Source organism: Diadema setosum, chromosome 4, assembly GCF_964275005.1.
Source record: "Diadema setosum chromosome 4, eeDiaSeto1, whole genome shotgun sequence".
Lineage (NCBI taxonomy): Eukaryota > Metazoa > Echinodermata > Echinoidea > Diadematoida > Diadematidae > Diadema > Diadema setosum.
The window spans coordinates 32,130,942-32,151,003 of record NC_092688.1 but is presented as its reverse complement, the minus strand read 5'-3'; the positions used below and the strand labels follow the sequence as shown (position 1 = coordinate 32,151,003).

The 20,062-nt window shown below is 38.9% G+C and overlaps 1 protein-coding gene across 1 annotated transcript in view; it reads right to left on the bottom strand.

Moving 5' to 3' along the window:
* The window catches only part of LOC140228020 (uncharacterized), a 100,532-nt gene that overhangs the window by 32,929 nt on the left and 47,541 nt on the right, over positions 1 to 20,062 (bottom strand). The window contains exons 3-4 of the mRNA XM_072308416.1: positions 18,012 to 18,144; positions 15,197 to 15,322 (exon numbers count right to left, since the gene is read on the bottom strand). Coding sequence (XP_072164517.1) covers positions 15,197 to 15,322; positions 18,012 to 18,144 — 259 coding nt within the window. The remainder of the gene's footprint in view (positions 1 to 15,196; positions 15,323 to 18,011; positions 18,145 to 20,062) is intronic.

The following is a 20,062-nucleotide window of genomic DNA, read 5'->3' as shown; positions in this document are numbered from 1 at the left end:
GAAATACTGCGCTAGACAGAAACGACAACAAGCAAAGGACAGCTTGTCTCTGCTTCAAAACAAAAATGATAAAAGAAAAGACGACGGAGTGGACAAGGGAGAAGAAGACGACTCATGGAGTGGTCTGTGAATAAACAAGGTGAAGGATGTGGCATCAGCTATCTTCCGAGTTTTCACCCCTGTTATATCTCCCGTCTTGGTGAGCTTTCTTCTTCTTCTTCTTCTTCTTCTTCTTCTTTATGCTACTGTCAGTAAGAAGTGGTTCTCATCAGTGTGAGGGTCACCGAATCTCTCTTGACAGTAGGAAATTTGCATCTCGATCTACTAATAAATTTTCCTCAGGGGCTGGTGTCAGAACTTAATTGGAGTGGATGTGCACTAATCCTTGGAAGTGGTTAGCGGGGGTTTATACAAAGAAGTCACATTCTGGAACGCACTGTGAGTAAATGTTTCAAAACATCGATATCCTCAGACGGAGGAGAAAGAGAGATTGGAAAAAAAAAAAAATTGGGGGCAACTCTCACTACCGAGACTCTTCACTTCTTCCTTTTCTGTCTCCTTATGACATGTGATCTGTGTAAATTGGATGATGTTATTATTCACCAGGCAATCAGATTTCATCGTGATCAAGAGGCCGGGGATGTATTCCCTCGGGATGCTGCCAAGATTGCTTCTCCTCTAGCAGTGATTCACGGGCTGTACAGAGATGCGGCTTAACGCCATCAAAAAGCATCAATGAAGCACCACCTTCTATGTCTACAAAGGCTACGGCCTTTTGAAGGTTTGATGCCTGGCAACCCCACAACACAAACAGCAACACTTCTGTCAATGAAGGGAGGTGAGGTGGCTTAGTGGTTAGCATCACCTGACTCACACATATAGGGTCCCAGGTTCAACTCCCAGAGGGACCTACGAGTTTGATGATGTATCTATGCATGGGCGGCCCTCTGCAAAGACAACAGCCATGAATACGGACAAGAAATCAAATCACTGCAAGATTTATAACTTCACAAGGTTTTGCTTGTATTTTTGGCAATGTGCACACAGAATTTTTACAAAGAATTTTTAACAGCAAAAAATATGGCTGGAAAATATATAAATTAACAAAGTTTAATATTTGAGTTATGTGATGTGCAGTCCAGAATAGTGCAAGGCACAGGACAATGCCTCTATGCACACCTGAGAAATTTCTCTCTCTAGCTGTAGTCACACTGCCAAAACTTTTTGAATTTGAACTTCAAGAACTCTTTGCAAAGTTTGCTCATTCGTTCCCATTGGTGGCCAAACTTCTCAAAGTTAGTGTTCTCAATATTAAAGTTCTTGAAGTTTTGGTCACCACTGCACATGCAAAACAAAGAAGAAAACATGTGCCATAAGCAGGAACTGGACTGGTCACTTGACAAACTTCGCAAAGTTTCAGCTTCATGTGTTCAGATTGCACAAACTAAATTGAGAAGATTTGTAGGGGTTCGGGAAATTTTCCTACTTTAGGTGGGAAGTTCTGTAAGAAGTTTTGCAAGAAGTTTTGCAAAAAGTTTCTTGAGAAGTTTCTTGAGAAGTTTTTTGGAAGTTTGCCGTCACACTGGCAAAACTTTGAGAACTTTACGTAAGTTTGAAAACATCAACTTTGAGAAGTTTTGCCATTGTAACTACACCTTCTGATGAGTAAACTTTTTTTTATAGTTACAAATGTCATTTTTATAATCACACGGCTGAAGGTCCATGTTTCTTGTTGACATTTATGAGCTCACTTGAGAGACATAATAGAAATGTCTTTGAGTTTTGGGGACAAAAGTCGCTTTTGGGAGAAACTTTTACAATTATAATATTTTCAAAATCTTGTGCTTTTCCCCCTTTCTCCCTTTTTGGATACAGGCAAATTGTTTCAAAAAAAATTGTTGACTTGACTGGTGCAAATGATTCACTTCTCATCTGCTAGATTGCTGTTTGCCTGTCATGGGAAAAAAAAAAAAATTAGTCAAGACTCCATAAATCTTCCAATAACTGGTTAGCACTTTCCCTGGCTTGTCCCTGGGAGCTGTACTCTAGAGGATCCCCAGAACACCGGTTGAGGCAACACAAGAACTCTGTTTGCAGTTGGTGGCGGGGACGCCGAAAAGGAAATGCTTCCGAGCCACAGTGTCTGCAGTGTGGGATCAACCCATTTCAGAAATATATGGGGAGGGGGTATGGGGTAGAAAATTCATGAGGGGAAAAAAAAAAAAAAAACTTTACACAAATTTGACCGAATTGTCGGCCACTGCAGACAGACGAGGTTGAATTTATGATTATTGTATCTGTCATCATACATACCTATCACCAGCCTAACGAGCTGCTCTCTAGCAGGCTCAGAAGCAAACTAGCGTAAGATCTGCAACCACCAAAATTGAAAGAATTGGATTTCTGGCCCAATTACATCTCTATTTCAGTACAGCGAAGCTTTTACTGTACTTTCTGCTACATGAAGTAAAAGCATGAAGAGGAAGAAAACTATGAGACAGGTGCATGAATATTTAATCACAATTATGATGAAATGAGTCCTCGTACCTTATTAAAGGACTTATGTGATAAGAAACATCTACCCTTTGAGATTGAAGTTATAAAATATTTGAGGAATGTAATATTGAGGACAAGATAAAAGATAAAAAGATAGTTAAAGCTGTTTCCAAGAACAACCTGCTCAGGATTGAGGCAGAAAAACCAGAGATGCGTCAGAGGCGCACTGGCTGTACCACCGTGTGAAGCCAGGACCCTAATTTGTGTGGTGGTCCCAGTGGGCATTCGGCTTTACGCCGTGGAAATTTATAGCTCTGCGGAGCGTGGCCTCAATTAGCGGCAGCTTGTGTCTGATCCTATATAGGATACGCGGTGGCCCAGGTCTGGAGGGATGCGTCACGCTTCTCACAGGCCAAACTCTCAAAGCCGACAGTGCAGTGGCTGATGATTGGGAGGTGGGCGTGAATGGCAATCAACTTTGCCCTTTGGCAAATTCAACAGATTCATGTAGCCTGAGTGTATACTATAAAAGCTAGGAGACCCATATTTTCTGCCTCTGCTGAAACTCAGCCACAACACTGATGTATTAACCCAAAAATGGGGAATTCACCTTTTTGCTGCTGTGATGTCATTTCAATGGTTAAATGCCAGTCAGGTACTTGTATAGTACCACAGAAAGGACACAAAATGTTCTGCTAAACCATTGTAAAGAAGAGAACACCTGCTTTGCCTAACTACCCCTCAGGTCCATAGTCTAATCTATGTCCATCCTTGATTTAAGCTTGATAAGGAAATAAGCAAATAATTAAACCCCAATGCCAAATGACCAGACTTGTCTAAATATGATTGTGCAAATCATAAAAGGTGTTATAAAATATGTGTCACACATTCTTTGTGACCCAGGCTACTGAAATGACATGTATGCTTGGATGATGAGTAAATCATTCCGCACCAACATACACATCATGATGAAAATGGCCCCATTTCCCGATGATTTAAAAAAAAAAAAAAAAACTTTCTTGAGTGAATTGCCACTGGCACTCGATGCATATAGTGTAGACAAGAAGTTTTGCATGTATTTTTAATTTCATGAATCTTGGCTCTCACAAAATTTGTGAAATTAAAATGCACACAAAAATTTCTGGTTATACAGTAAACTCCTCGGCAAAGGTACAAATAACTTTGTCCTGCAAGGCCTCATCCCTCCTTGCTGCTACATAGCATCACACTCAACTCTAAATCAACAATAGCGAGTACTACAAGACGCTAATAACTTGGTTACCAAGTATATTCAGGAAGAAAGGGGGTAAAAATTGATTTTTAAGGGGGACAAAATTGCTCAGGCGCCAGCTGTAATTGTTTGCTGCTAATTTTGGATTTAAAAACAACAAGTGCTTGTACAGACAACAGTTGTTCAGTAGCAAATGTTGCAGTACATTCATTATAGCAGGGAAGTTCAAGTAACCTTTTTTTTCTTTTTTTCTTTTCTCCAAGAGGGATAACATGGTAGATTTGTGCTTAAAGCGCACAACAGAACTGATGCTCTGCTTATGGCAATTCACATGGCTGAAATATATGTCCAAAAATGATTCTTTTTCAAAGTAAAATATGATCCTGACTGCCAATAATATGAACCTAAGAGAAAATGATGAGAAACAGACTCACATAATTGCATAAAAGTAGAGAAGGATCAAAAAGCCTATCTTGTGACTTGCATCTCGAGTTCAGTCAACTGTCACAAACACGTTTCAGAATGCAGAAAGTTCACGGAGCTACATACAGTTCATTGTAACATTTCCTCTCGAATAATTCTCTCCTTAAATGCTCTCTATCAGGAACACATGTCAGCCTCGATTAGTTTCTGAACTCTAACCATTATCTCGCCGAAACCCGATGTCCAGACCCCGGGCGATGCGCATTTCCCCGACGGTAAATCTGTGACATTTCCTGTTTCCCATCCACCAAGATCCCCAAGGTGCAGGGTGTGAACCTTAGGCGGCTTTCTCGTCCTCAGCTGGCACTGCTCTCCGAGCATTTTTACGGTTCGTTCTCTTGCTGCCACCTGTACTGATGTCCTCTGATACAGACTCAACTCCAAATTATCCTCGCAATCTCTGGCACTGTGCACTTCCCTGGTACTACAGCATAACTTCACTGTTCTCTTTTTCCCCTTTTAACCTGCATTTTCCATCACTCAACCTGAAACAACCAATCACAGTTAGCATCACTCCCATGGTAACACTGTTATAATCTTTTTTGTCTTCAAGTTACTTTGGCATGAAATTTCTAACACTCAACCTCAAGTAACCCCTGGCTGGCACGACTTCATTGGTAAAAACCTTCACTCCTATCCTGCATATTCACATTCTCGACAATACCAAAGCCCCCTTTCATCCATTACCATCATGCCCATGGTACAACTCAGAGCCCTTTTTTGTATCAAAGCTTATAAAATACTCCACATGAAACTGGTCTGAGAGGTGAATGAAACCCAAATATATCATGCGGATTGAGTGAATGCAAAAATATTAGTAGAACACATCCATGAAGATTGAAGAAATGCCATATGCCAGTTACAAGTGGAAAGAATGTATACTTTTCATAAAATATGACATTTGTGGAATTCTTAATAATATATTCTTGTTTTAATCATTGCCCATGTGTGAAATCACAAATCATTGTAGTCTTCATATCTAGCAAGTGGTACCAAAACTTTATTAATTCATAACTCTCAAAAGGATAGTTGAATTTTCCTCAAATTTCACTGATCTGTGTTTTATATTTTTGCATTCACTCAATCTACAAGTGATAGGTTTCACTCTCCTTTTTATTTGAAATGTAAATTACTGCATATTACCACTTTCATTCCTCTCTTCATCATAACCCTAACAGGTCTACATGAACTGTTCAGCAAATTGTTGGCAAACTATTCGACAGGGGAAGATTCGGCCTGGAATCCCTACAGCAACCAAACTGCACCATCGGCCAGAAAAGCCCGCAAGTGCTCTACATCCAATTGGATCAAGTACCAGCCAGCTGCACATGAACTTTCGACCATAGCATATTAGCGATCATATGATGGCTATATGGGTAGCCTTGAGATTGTCCAAGTCCCACTCATACATTTCTCTGCGGCTGACAGTCTAGATTCTCAGAGATTGGAGGCATTCGATTGATGAAGGAAATTCAATCAGTGATTAACCCCCTTGTTCTCCAAGGACCGTCACTGCCAAGTCACAGCCGTGCGTTTTAGGAGACTCCTGACTACTAAACCTTGATGCAACGCACACTACTTCAACTTCAAATATAGCCCGCTACCCATTTTACATGGTCTGACAATGTACTCTTGCGCAAGTTTTGCGGTGGATCAAAGCTATGAAATGCAAGAAGGGAGGACGCCAAAATGCAATTAGGGCAAGAGGTGCCACGGAGACGCAGAATCGCCCCGAACGGAGACCGCACGGCTGACTCAGAGCGCTGAATGGATTCAGAAGCAATTCAGCACGTTCCTGGCCTAGCTGCTCTTGCCAGGTGTGCCTGGGCGTTTGTTGACAAAACTGGGAAGGAATCAATTGGTACCAACTGTAATACCACTTGGCAGATAGCACCTGAGCTTGGCACCCAGGTAATTAAGAGCAGAAATGTTGTGTGGGCATGGTTCTGATGCTACAAGCACGTGTAAAAATCCTCTATTCTTCAAATGCCAGATAGACTGATTTTTTTCTCCATATCCAATGCTTTGAGCACTAATTTCTGCCAACTATGAATAGCTTCCTAATGCTGGTGACATCTGTTTGATTAGCAAATGTAAGTTTGTCTCTTTTTCCTCATTAAACAGAGAAGTACTGCAAGTTTCCAACATAAAATGCATCTTCTGTCACTTCTTGTTAATTCCAGTTTTCATTCTTTCAGCACATGGAATGCACAATCACAAATTTTTCTTGACAAGATCTTTTACTTTTTTATACTGTCTTGACTGTTAAATTTCTCTTCCATTTGCTATTCTTTGAAAGAGAGCCTTCAGTCACCAAAAAGTGAATGAAAGGGAGGTACAATTTTTGAGAAAAACAAAAAGATATCATAAAGGTATGGACTGCTTACTTATACGCTTTCAAAATCGTCTGTCATAATTGATGATTTCTTAAAAGTAAATAATGAACAAAACAAAACACAAAATAAAACAAACTCTGGGATAAAACTCCATAATGATTCTTCTTGTGGAATAAGAAAATTGGATGGTTTATCACAAAAGATATGGGGGTTAAAAATCATAAAAACACTCATAAGTACTGCTGATGCATAGTACAGAGGTCACTTACCTTTAATTCTTAATACACAGCAGGATAATACAATGCCCTGTGTCCTTGTCAATCACATTTCTCTCTCTTCTATTATTGAAACTATTTAGTATTCCCTTTTTAACAACAAGTTTGTTTATTAAAGATGAATTTAATTTCTGAATTCAATGAGCTGATGAAACTTACTTCATAATGCTTCACGTGTGATCAGGGCAAATATTGTATTCTTTTTTTAATAGAAACTATCCCTGTCAAATACTAAAGCGTTATCAAAGCAATGGCATCAAAAACAAACTTACAGATCAATTAACACCAACAAGTTTGCAGATTTATACACATGAAGAATGATGATCTGTGATATCAGGAAGTCACAATTCATGTGCTCTGCCGGATGAGTTATCAAAACCAATTAACCTACACTCACTCACAAGTGAGGTAGCAGTTTAGCCCACACAAGTGAGGTAGCAGTTTAGCCCACTGACTGCAAAATCTTGTTGCATCTTTTGCAACATCTACAGAGAGTTTAGAATTTTAGGGGGAACATTTGATTTACAAAAGTTGTTTTGGGGATATGATTCAATGCTCATCCTACACTCCCCCAAATTAATATCAGTGATAATTTCATTTTTAATTCTTTTTTAACTCTACAAGAAGTATAAATTCAGTGGTTTATGATTTGCAGAAACAGATTGCCATCAAATTTTCTCGGTCATGAAAACAAAGAGAAAGAGTGATTAACTAGTTATAAGAACACTAAAATCAACTTACGCTTGTAGTATTTTTCTTCTAGAGTATTTTGTAACTGTTCTTAATGTTTTCTTCTTTGTTTGTTGTCTGTTTTCATTCCGATGCAATCTGTTCCACAACCTTTCAACATACTGTGCATGCAGCTGATGCAACTTGTTGAATCAAGGATATATTTCAAAGCAGTTGAGAATGCCTGCACAAGTTTTTATACCACGTATACTGTACCCTCAAATTTGTAGCTCATCCTCTGTACAAACAGCATTGTGACGTTAGCATAACAAGGTCTAATTTGCATTCTTGACCATACAGGACAATGTCAGCATCTTGTTGAATATCAACATACATTTTGATACCAAAATTCTACCGGGGCCTCAAGGTGCTATCGTAGGAAGTTGTTTCTCAACGCCAGGAAAATATCGGGAACGAGAAAGTTTGATGCCACTCTCGTACTATCATCGCCATTTTCTATAAAAAGTGCATGAATTGAGTGAGAGCCCCCGTGGGGAGAGTGACACAAAAATAAGCAGTGGCAGAAATCTAACACAAACAGCCCAGCTATCAGGATATGAGTCTTAACGAGACAATGTCCGGTCCTAACGCAGGTAAATGGGACAAGCGCACGCATGGACAATTTTCGCGGCACATGCTCACAAGTCTTCTGAGTAGTCTTCCTTTCAGACAATCCTTCCCCTCTCTAAGTTTGTATCTTTTGCTTGGATTTTTTTTTTTTTTTGCAAAAGATTGGACTTGTCAAACTCATGACTAATTTTATATTTTCCACTGAAAAAAAGACAAATAAAGTGTGTATCGCTATTTTCACATTGTAACATCACAATCATAAACAGACTGCAACTAGTTACAAGACTGCTTAAAAGTTTGAAAAGTTTGTAAAGGGTTGGACAGTAACCTGTCAAAGTGCACTGAACGAGAGATCATACCTTGCCCCACATGAAAAAAATAAAAATAAATAAAAGCACCTTGACTGCCAGAATCATGTAACAAACCTTTCCTACCAATCATCACTCATTTCCGCGAATGGATCATCTGGTACAGCAATTGGATACAGGAAGGTAGCAATGACAAGGTTATTCACAAATCCACAAACTGGTGCTTCCCCTCTGAAAGATTCCAGGTACAACCGTAAATGCTAATGTTTATGATGAATTGTTACACAGAGTACATACAGGTACAGGATCTGACAATCAATGGTAATTGATTAGGATACGGAACCATCGACAAACATACAATTAGTGTACAGGTATGTTCATTTCTGACTAATATATGAATGGAAGGAGGGGGAAGGGATCATCTTCTACACACTGGGGACACATGTAACAAACTAATATCCATCTATAGGTGAGAGAAAGATTCTGAGAGGCACTACGACAAGCAGTAAGAATTTTAACCTGTACAAAAACAGGCCTAAAACAGCATGAAACAAATATTATAGAAACACAGATTACTCAACATCATGTTATATTTGAGTATGTGTCTGTGTGTGTGTGTGTGTGTGTGTGTGTGTGTGTGCGTCTGGCTGTCTGTGTGTGTGAGTGTGTTGACTCTTGATCAATCTAAATGATAAATCTTACTGATGAGGGCAAAGGAAAATAATTATTAATTTCATATTCAAGGACAGTTTGCAAATTGCATGCAAACACTACCCTCGACCTATCAATTTGAGAGTCATGCAGTAAGTCTATCTGCAGACTTGCATAGTCCATACAGTCCCCTGATGACAGAGGCGAAATTACTCCACCTTGCCTAAAAGACCTCTTCAGAGAGAGCAACAGGAAAAATATATTAAATTGTTGCATTTCCATGACCGGAGTCTCTCTCAGGGCAACATAATCAGCTCGGGGCATTACCACTTCCTATCAGACTGCAAAGTTCAAGATCCTTATACTCCTTGAGCAACAATGTCAGAATTCACAAAATATATACCTGTTTTATGTATACAGAATGTACGTATGTATGAATTTGAACTCTACAAAAGGGACATAGTCACGTACACTGTAAAATGAGGAATGTTCGCGTGCGTATTAATTTCGCGAGAGCCAAGATCCGTGAAATTAAAATGCACATGAAAGTTCTTGTCTACACTATACGCATTGAATGTTAGAGGCAACTCGCGAAAATTTCATGCTGCGAAAAAGGCCGTCGGCTCCGATTCGCGAAAATTTCATGCCGCGAAAATATTGTGTTTTACAGTATACACATTTGTGTGTGTGTGTGGGTGTGTGCATGTGCGCGTGCATGACATCGAACAATATTTGAATAAAAAATATCATTCAAAATGAAAAGTAGGCGTGTGTGTGTTTGTGTGTGTACTTGTTCATCACTCAGAGTATAAACTCAGAAATAGAGTACATATTTCTATTTCCAAAATGATATAAAGATATTACGCACTGAAAGAATAATTTTTGTTTATTGTGACCAATGATGAATTTTTGTTACATTGTACAGTAATACGAGATTGAACTGCTATCTTTGGTATTGTATGAATGGAAGTGAATAGATATCACTGGAAAAAAACAACAACAACAACTCCAAGATGCAGGCATACAATGTATTTTGTGTCTAATGTATGTACCTCTGTACAGGACTTGGAGTACACTCCAGGGGCAGGCACTGTGATGCCATGGGGCAAACAAGTTCATTGCACTGCAGTGGTCTCCCTGAAATCGATACATTTTCTGCCCTCTTTCACGACCAACTAACTCTCGGGCCAATCACTTGACTTGTTTTCTGACATCTATGGAGAGATTGCCCCCCTGCATCACACGTTTCCTGCCAAACACACCCACTGGAGAATAAGGGTCAATACTCTAGAGATCACAGCCAGTGTTTGGGGACTGAAAAATAAACAACAAATAAAAAACTTAACCTGTTTTCTCCATGATTCTCTAATTCTCATAGAATTTGTGAAGATCCGACCATGTTCCGGCAAGCAATGGGTGAGTAGTAAGGAAAAAAAAAAAGTTTCACGTTAAAGATCTATAATAATTACAGTTTTGTTGTTATTTCTTTAATTAGGAAAAGAAATGACAAACTTACAGAATTTGGAAGTTTAAAGCAGTGATATCAGTCGTGATAAATGATGCAAATCAAACATGCTGCAGCCATTATCACTTTACAACTTTAAGATTTGTCTGTACTCGGAGAAAATATCCCAGAATCGTTCCAGCAACCTCAAGCCGCTCACCTCTGCTACAATTTGACCTGAAGAATATAAATGTTTCTTCTTGAATTCACCTCAAATGAGGAAATAAGGAGAAAAAGTGTTCCATAAAAATTTGTGAAACTGTAAAATTCCATAAGTTTTCTAGAGTGGTGTCTTGAATATGTGCATTTTATTAAATGAGCTTTCACAGTTTTGTAAGTTTGATTGTACTCTGTTAGCCTAAGTCAAACAGAAGACAGAATGGATTTCCACTTTGAAGCCACTGTGGACATACAGTCAGGAATGTAAGTCCCCAGATTCTCTCTAAGACATCAAAAAAAAAACAACAAACAAACAAACATGTCATACTATTTACCATTTGATTCGTCTAAATACGTACATGCCAAGAAGGGAAAGCATCCAGGTTTTTTTTTTTTTTTTTTTTTTTTTTAAATTAGTATTTCTTTGCCTGCCTGCTTCCAAAAACATCCACGTTCTCAAATCCAGGTATTTTGGAAAAGTGCCATCACACCTTTTGCTTCTAGCAGAAGTATGATCTTATGAAGATTAGAATGTACTGACCAAATGCACTGGTCAAACCAACAACTGATCAGGTCCATTTCAGGGCCACATTCATCCAAGACAGAAATCAATGTGATGCACTGCACCCAAGTATGATGTATTAATGACATGAGGTAATATCATCTGATATGATTCCGTTTCCCCTCCCTCCCCCACCCCCCCCCCAAAAAAAAAAATGAAATAAGATAGAATAAACAAAATCAGATAAGTGACAGACCTTCTTTACATCAACCTTGATATCTTATTAATTGCTGAAGACATATTCCATAAGTCCAAAGAAGAAATAATTTGTTACCCCATGTTCCTGACAGGCCTTTATTTAAAAAATGAGTAAATTATATAAGTATGTTCTTAACATGACTCATCAAGAATGACTTACAAAATGGGACTACAATGACTAAAATGAAGAATACCCTGTTAAGCATTTTAAACAAAGGCCACTACTTCTCTTTGTTAGATTGTTTAAGACGAGCAGCAATAAATCAGAAGCTGGTCAATCGGAGCACAGTTGGGAGAGTTAGGCTGTCAGAGGGTGCTAACAGGGCGGAAGCCAAGCGGAGGAAAGTGTCGGCGCGTTGGCATTAAATTATCTAGAAATTAGGCAGAAATGGAGCACAACTCCACGAAAACAGGCAAAGTGAGGGGTGATGACATCTACCAGTCAACTAACTTTCTCTCTCTCCCTTCTATGTGTGTGTGCATGTGTGTCTCGCTCTCTCTCTCCCTCTGCCTGTGTGTATGTTATTCCTGTTGGTTCCTGTATTTCAGGAGCTTTCACAAGGGACTCTTTTGCAGTTTGTTGTTATTGTTTTCTTCTCTAGCATCGGCCCCCTAAAAAAAGTAAGATCCCACCGATTACACGGAAACCTTGCGGAAAGTTGGTTTCGGGTATTGATCTTTATGAAAATCAGTGTACAGACCTGGAAATGAAGCAAATATGTGTATAAATTTAGTGAAACTCAGCTTAAACCCTGTAAGTCCAATCCTTTTGAACCCATTCACATATAAAAAATCAACAGCAACAATGTAAAACCCATGCAAGGAAAGGACTTGTTGCAGAAGCCTGAAAAGTGACCAGGGATATTACAGGACAAAGCCCAGCGGACTCTCACTACGTCAGCACTTAAGTTTAAAATTCAGAACAATGTCTATTAAATCATCACAATCGTTTTTGTAAAAACCACCCTTTGGCAATGAAGCTGACTTCAGATGTGAGTGAAAGATTTACATTACCATATATGTGTGAAAATATCAAAGGTTGGTTTGGCATGCATACAGAAAATTTGACAGTCAAATCTTGTTGATTTCACCAGGTGTGAATGGCCAATACGTTCTCCCCATCTCTGTTTTTTTTTTTTTTGCTCAGCAAAGAATTTTGCATATTTTTGATCTAGTTTCATGATAAGTGAAATGTGCAAAAATTTCCCCTCAGCAAAAATTCCCACTTTTACAATATTCCCTCCGCTTTCTTATTTTCTTTGTCTCACCTTGACACAAGTAAAAACTACACTCAAACACTCTCCTTCTACATTTTTCTCCACGTGATTGAGTGCTGCTGCAACTATACCTCCACAAATGCCCCCTCCCCCATCCCCCCACCCCCCCCCCCCAAAAAAAAAAATAGTGAGGAGCTCACAGCTTTCAGTCCGGAAACCATAGTTTCCCCTCAAAGATGACGTCAAAGAGGGTTTCCTCCCCAAGTTTCTGCCGAGTCCCACTCAGGGCCCAAAGCGAAAACTCCTTCTGACAGGCAATTAGGTGATACAGGTGGTACTGGCACGCAAGACATTGGCAACCCCTGCAGGGCACAATGTACTCGGCCATTGTTACATGCGATTGCATCCGCTGGTTGGGTGGTACCATTGTCATTTTGGGGGGAGAGGGGCAAGTCACAATGCTTCTGTCTGCCTTGCAGACAACAGTCACGGTTTGACTCTTGCTGTTGACTGTGACAGCTGAAACAACAAGTGTCTCGCAGTCATGCTTACGGAGCTTTATCTTGATCGGCAGCAAAAAAGGATTCATGCTATAGCAGCAGAGATTGTACGCCTCTACGGGGCCTTTGATATCGATGGGACTAAAATACACAGAACAATATTGTTCATTGCTGATAATCTAATTGTGATAACATTCTAATATCTTGCTGGTAATCTAATTCTGATAACATTCTAAGATCTAGTATGATATACGTTTTAAACTTGTGATAAAATATATCATGCACTACTCAATTTTTCATACCAGCTAAAGACACACACACACACACACACACACATACAAATTTGTCTGGCAAGCGATTGAGTAATGTGTCAAACTCAATCTTGCATACTTCTGAAAATTATATTGCAAAACTAAATTATCACTCATGCTATTAAGAAAGATCAAGCTTTTGATAAAAATTAGCTCTGTACATAAAAGGATACTGTTCATTTCATGAACATTAGTGCAAATTATATTCATGGAATTCATCAGTGGTTAAAATGCAGTTTCGATTCCCGTCATTCTGACCATAAGACTTTCATGCAATCTTCCACACAAAAATTGTTGCTAATTTTGAACTTACAAACTAGAAGGTACTAGATTCAATGCAATATATGCCATAACTCAAATTGAATTGATAGCAAAAAGTAGGTATATTTTTAAAAATCAATTTCACAAGAGTCCTACCCACTAACTCCCATGATACCTACTTGGGTCAAGGATAGTATTCATTCCCCACCTTAATCCAGTTATCCTAAGTGTGTCTGGAAGGTGAAAAACAAAAATATCTCCCTAATATGCACCCAGAAAACTGACCACTTCCCAATGTCAAGCCAGCCAAAATTGTTGATCGTGAACATTGACGGTGGTTTTAGAGCAACCTACACAGCCTTACACATCAGTCAAGGTGTGCGTAATGAACTTTGAAAGCTGCATTTTTCACGAGATGTAATGTAAATGAATGAAGCTGGTAAGTCTTTAATGGGACGCATTGCATGTGGAGAAGCCTTTGTGTGCTGACACCTGTTGCCGCGGCATCACAGCTTCATTGCACCGCCCCATGGCGACAATCTGGCAGCCCTTTCCAGTGAAGAGGGACTAAAATTAGCCCGCTCCGTCACTACTCATTGATCAGCCGTGTTACTCATCTTCATCACCGCATCACGGCGAAGGACTTTTTTAAAGAGATCCAACGCAGCGGGAGATCCTTGACTCTCTCAAAGAGAAAAGTTACAGGCCTGGAGGTGATCAAACAAGGATTTTCTGGACTAACTTTGAGGCAAACTTTCAGTAGTCTGTGATGGGGGAAGAGCTCTGTCATTTTTTCCCAAGATACACAACTAAATTTGGACTTTAATTCCCATTACTGAATTTAGCTATACCAAAACTTCTTTCTTAGAATTCTGTAAGTCCTAATTTCAGCTTACTAAATGCTGTTCAGCAATTGAATTTGGGTTATTACCGTCAGCAAATTTGCATCCTAGATGATGTATCAGTGATGCAAATCGACAGCTCCGTACTGTGGGTGGTAAGAGGACCTCCAAATCATCTACAAAAGGACCACTGAGGAGGTTTAACAAGCTGTCACTATCTTGGTACTCCTCATCCCCTGAAAAGAATCCCAGGACTCTTCACAAAAGAATCAACATCACCAGAAAATCCATCTCATATGAGTACAGCTTGACCGTGTGGATATTTAATGAATACCTTCTTCAGACTGCTTTTGTCCACTTTGATGAATGCTTATGAAGAAAATATAAGGCACTGCTTTTTGCGCAAAGAATAAAGCTATACATGCACAGTATCATTGCGGGGGAGGGGGGGTGAACAAATGAAAGAATTACACCCTGCTTTAACTGATGCTTCTAATTTTGTTGCTGGTGCAACATTGAATGCCTGATGTGATAACTATACAAATCACAGGGTCAGTACTTACATGATGTGTCATTGATCCACTCTATGGAAGATGGGTCATAGCTCTGGAAGTAGCTGAAGATGTCCTGAGTACTCATGTCGTCCACTCCGGTCATGTTGATCGCCTCCAGCCGCACACGGTTGCCACCTTCATCAGCAAACAAATATCAAATGACAACAACAAAAATGGACTGTAAGAATATAATATGGGCATAACTGTAGCTGGTATGTGACATTTTTTAACTTGTTGTTTCATGCAAATCCCTTCTGTGTGCTATCATATTTCTTTTTGTTTCATTTGCACTTCAATGATTCAGAGACCCTCATCTCTACAAATAAATGCCTACATTTTTATCTTCTATGTGGGTGTCTGTTTTCCAATAACACTGTGATTTTGTTTAAATAATTTTAACCCACTGAGGATAGCTTCATTTTGCTACAACACGCATTTCCCATAGACGCTTGCCCGAGTATACTCGTGACTCGTCCTCAATGGGTTAATAGAAGTTATAATGCATTTGCTTCCTTTTCTCTTCCACTTTTAAATTTATACATTTATACATTTTATATTACATTGAGTTTTCAATTACTGTATTTAAAAGGGTCAAATGACATTTGCTCCTGCAATAATTGCTCCCATGAAATATATGCACAATAAGCCAAACATAAATTCTACCCAGTAACACAACTCTAACCCTCATCCTAATCCTCACACCAAACTAAATCTAAAACACAATCATAACATTAACCCTAAATACTTGGAGAAAATAAGACTGGAGTAATCATTGCAGGGGCAAACTTCGTTTCATGATTTCAAAGAGTGTATATGATATTGATAAGATTTGAACTTAATTGAATTGAATTGCATATTGGACGCTATTCTTTTTTCTGTCTAAATTCAATATCTCATGAATTTGTTCCAAGAATAAGATAGCATGATGCAAACTGTCAAAATAAACTGAGTTTACACACACATGCAAAAAAAGAATCCATTGATAGAACCAATATGCTAAGGATCAAATTTAATTTGAAGACTCATATATATTGCACTTATTGAAGCAGACTCATCCCTATGAGGCACTTGCACTGAAATGGCCATGATATTGATTTCACAAGAAACCAGACTCCACTTCAATTCCTCATAGTAAAGTCATGTGATACACCATTCAGACATAGTATTAAACCGCGAATGTTCTTTTTAAGTGTTGATGATATCATCACTTTTGAGGAGGCCTCCCTGTATGCTCAGGAGAGAACGCACGCCGCAAAAAGACGGCACGCAAAGTTTCAATCATCACCACAAACGAAGAACACATATCTCGAGATCAAAACATGCCAGCACTGATCTCCTGTCGATGTGGGCAATGTGAAATCTACCCCATCTCAGCATCTATTACATCATCCCACTCAGCAAATCGATTGCACAGTTCCTCCAGTTTTGCTTTGTCCGTCCGACATGGAGCCACTCAGTGTAAAAACTCAAGGTGACTCGAAATCAGCAACCCAAATATAAGCCCCCTAAAAAAAAAGAAAAGCAAAACTCACAAATCATATCAACTGTGCGTGTGTGTGTATATATTCATATACTTGTGGTGTTTATATACAATGTATGGTTTATACTCACATATATATAAACAGACAAATAGACAGACAACAGAGGCAGAGAAATTTCGATAAAAGTGATATCTAGGCCATCTAATCGTGATAAAATACTTCTTATAGATTTCAACACTGTGCCATAGAAAAAGAAAAAGAAAGAGAAATATTTGTTTTCTACTCACTCACTACCCAATTTGCATCACATGCCGTGAGCAATTTTCAAATGTCTCTATCTGTCTTGTGAGTCTGTTTGTCTCACCGTCCTCTTATCTCATTTAGTTCTTCCTCGATACTTCAATCACGACTTCCATCACGACTTTGAAGTGTTTCCTTTAGTTTGTGTCTTTGCTGACTCAGTTGTACTCTTTTTTTTTTTCTCCCTTTTTTTTTTAATGCGTTCAATTCCAAATTATTGAGCTGGCTTGACACGATCATTGGTTGACAAAAAAGACATTTAATGAATTGAAACAGAAAATTGAATAGAGTTTGACACATTGTCAGTAGCTCAATGACGGACACAAAGACACAAGGACATTACACAAACAAACAAACACCTGAGTCTGTTAATTCATCAATCTCACATACATCAGGTAACTCTTCTTCTGACTTCTAGATTTAACTCTGCCTTCACAACTTTCAATCCCTTATCCCTTTCTCAAATTCATATCCCTGGTAATTCCTATCTCTAGAGTGACAAATTCTCACTATGGCAAATAAAGACATGAACGGCGGCGGCGCTATTTAATTTCCAGAGCAACAAGTCAATAACGCTGTGCCAGTGCACAGTGCGAGGTCTATTTGATCATGTATGTATAACATGGAGCACTAATCAATCTGGAAACTACAGTAGTTTTGTAGGTTTCCTTTAGTAATTGCTACATATTGGGAAAAGAAACATCAACTGTACGCTCTGAAAATGCATTTCTATTGTGAAGTGAGAATATTCTAGCCATGATGAAAAGGGGAAATTTAGATATGATTACCACATATTACTATGCCCTCTGCCTAAAATTTCCATTACTAGAAGGGCACAAGTGCACCAAAAAAGAGTGACTCCGCATGTTGTTGACCTCACTCATTTGCACACAGCATACGGCCAGCATATGGACCAAACCGCTAGCAACTGATTGTGTTCAGTTATGTGCGAACCTTCAGTTATGGTGGGAAAAGAAATACAATACAAACAGCCCCTGCTCTTAAAAATCTTAATCCTAAAAAATCTTTCAATATTCTCTCACCAATTGTTGAGCCTTGGGCCAGAAGAACTGATGAAATGTCCTCCTCCTCCTCCTCCTCCTCAGCCTCTCCGGACCGACTCTTGGAGGCTGTTCCAAATCTCTTGGCGCGGGCTTCTCTCTTTCTTCTTGCTTCCTGGTTGGATCAAAAAGAAGAGAGATTCAGTCAATGTAATCTGTTCTCATTGTGTGCTTTATCAGCCAATGAGGTTTTTCGATGCCCTGAAATGAACTGTTAACCCGTTGAGGACGGTTTGATTTTGCTACAACACGCATTTCCCATAGACGCTCGCCCGAGTATATTCGAGACTCGTCCTCAAAAAGTTATTGAAAAGCAATGGCGCGATTACATAATGTAGTCTGTATGGCACACAACGGCCTTTGCTGTCAAATTGCTACACCTGAGTGGGCTTAATTTCATAGAAAACTTGTACTGTATTCCAACCCAGTCTTCATGCAAGGTTTGGAATATTTCTGTGCATTTCCTCTTACCCAATCTCCAAACCTTGAAGACTGGGTAAGAGGAAATGCACAGAAATACTGAATGTATAGCCCAGCATATCATCACAAAGTTCACTGATACATGTATATGAAACAGGAAGTTGGAATAAGTATTAGAGCTTGAAAGCATTGTTTTTCAGGATAATACAGAACATCTTTACATTGCTTAAAAGCCCGCATTCAGCAATTAGCTGGTTTTTAGCAAGGCAGTGAACATTCATGATAAAGCAGTTATTACTAGCAAAGTTACACCAAACATTTGATTAGAATGCATACAAATGAACAGTAACATGAATACATCAAGAAATCAAGATAGAAATGAAGGAAATAGACACAGAAATATACAAAGACATTTTTGCTACAAACAAGTACACAAAGATCAACCACTTGGTTTTGTATTGCTGTTTTTTTCATTGACCCACAAAAAGTTGACACAGTTTACATAATGGTGAGCAAGAAAAGTTCCCTGACCAAATACCACCCTCGTCGTCGTGAAGGAACATACCCTAGAGAGAGTTACCCCTAATGGATAGTTTCCCCCAACATGACAAAACTTTACATCACTGCTTATTCAGCAGTGTGGTCTCATGTCCAACACTACTACCAACTAAACCCCTTGACATTCACTCTCACTTCATTTTTTCTTGCTCTTTTTTCATAATGACCATCATATCCTGCAACCCCCAAGGGGTCGCAGAAGGCTATAATAAGACAACATGGCAAAATTTCAAGTCCCTGGGATTCTTCCTAGCGCTTCCTGCTCGTATAATCCACCCAAATTTTTTTGAATGAATGAAGTTATGCTTAATTTCTCCCCCACTGGTTAAGTTATTAGGGAGTCACTCTTACTCATCGTACTTAAAGACTCTATTCCTATAGTTTTTTTTTTCTTCCCTCTCCTTATACTCTGTAACCATTCCTTTTTTTTTTTCACTTTGCCGATTCAGAATAAATGCAATCTATCTCCAAGATCCGACAGGAGATAAAAAGTACAAAACTGGGTACGGATGCCGATCAAGTTTTCTCCCTTTCGCTGGATGGGAAGCAGTCAGTCGTGCCATGTCCCATGACCAATCACTGCTTATTCGGCAGCAAACATTGGTTTCAGTTTGCGGCACTTTATTGGCATATCCACTGATTATTAGAGAAAAGTAACGTTGTTGTAAAATGAAGTATGACATGTCAATTCCAGAGGGAATTTTTTCGCATTCAAGTGAAGAAAAACGTTTGATTTCTATGTCTTCTATAAAAGGACTGTTTAATAGTATTGGTGAAATAGATATCTATATTTTCTACAAAAGGACTTTTTAAAGATATTGGTGACATTAAGCAATGAATACACGTAACTAGTTGCTCTCACATAAGCATTTTAGCCCCGTCATGTGTTTGTCAAGAAAATACTCCTTGACGTACTTCTCGGGCAAATGTACGAAATGCATAAGTTCTTGTTGATGTTCAGCATGCTAAAGAACATACTTTACATTACTTCTGCTAAAAGAATTGCCTGTTATCAAGCCACATTGATTTGATTCCTTGGGTCACCTAGCCTTGTA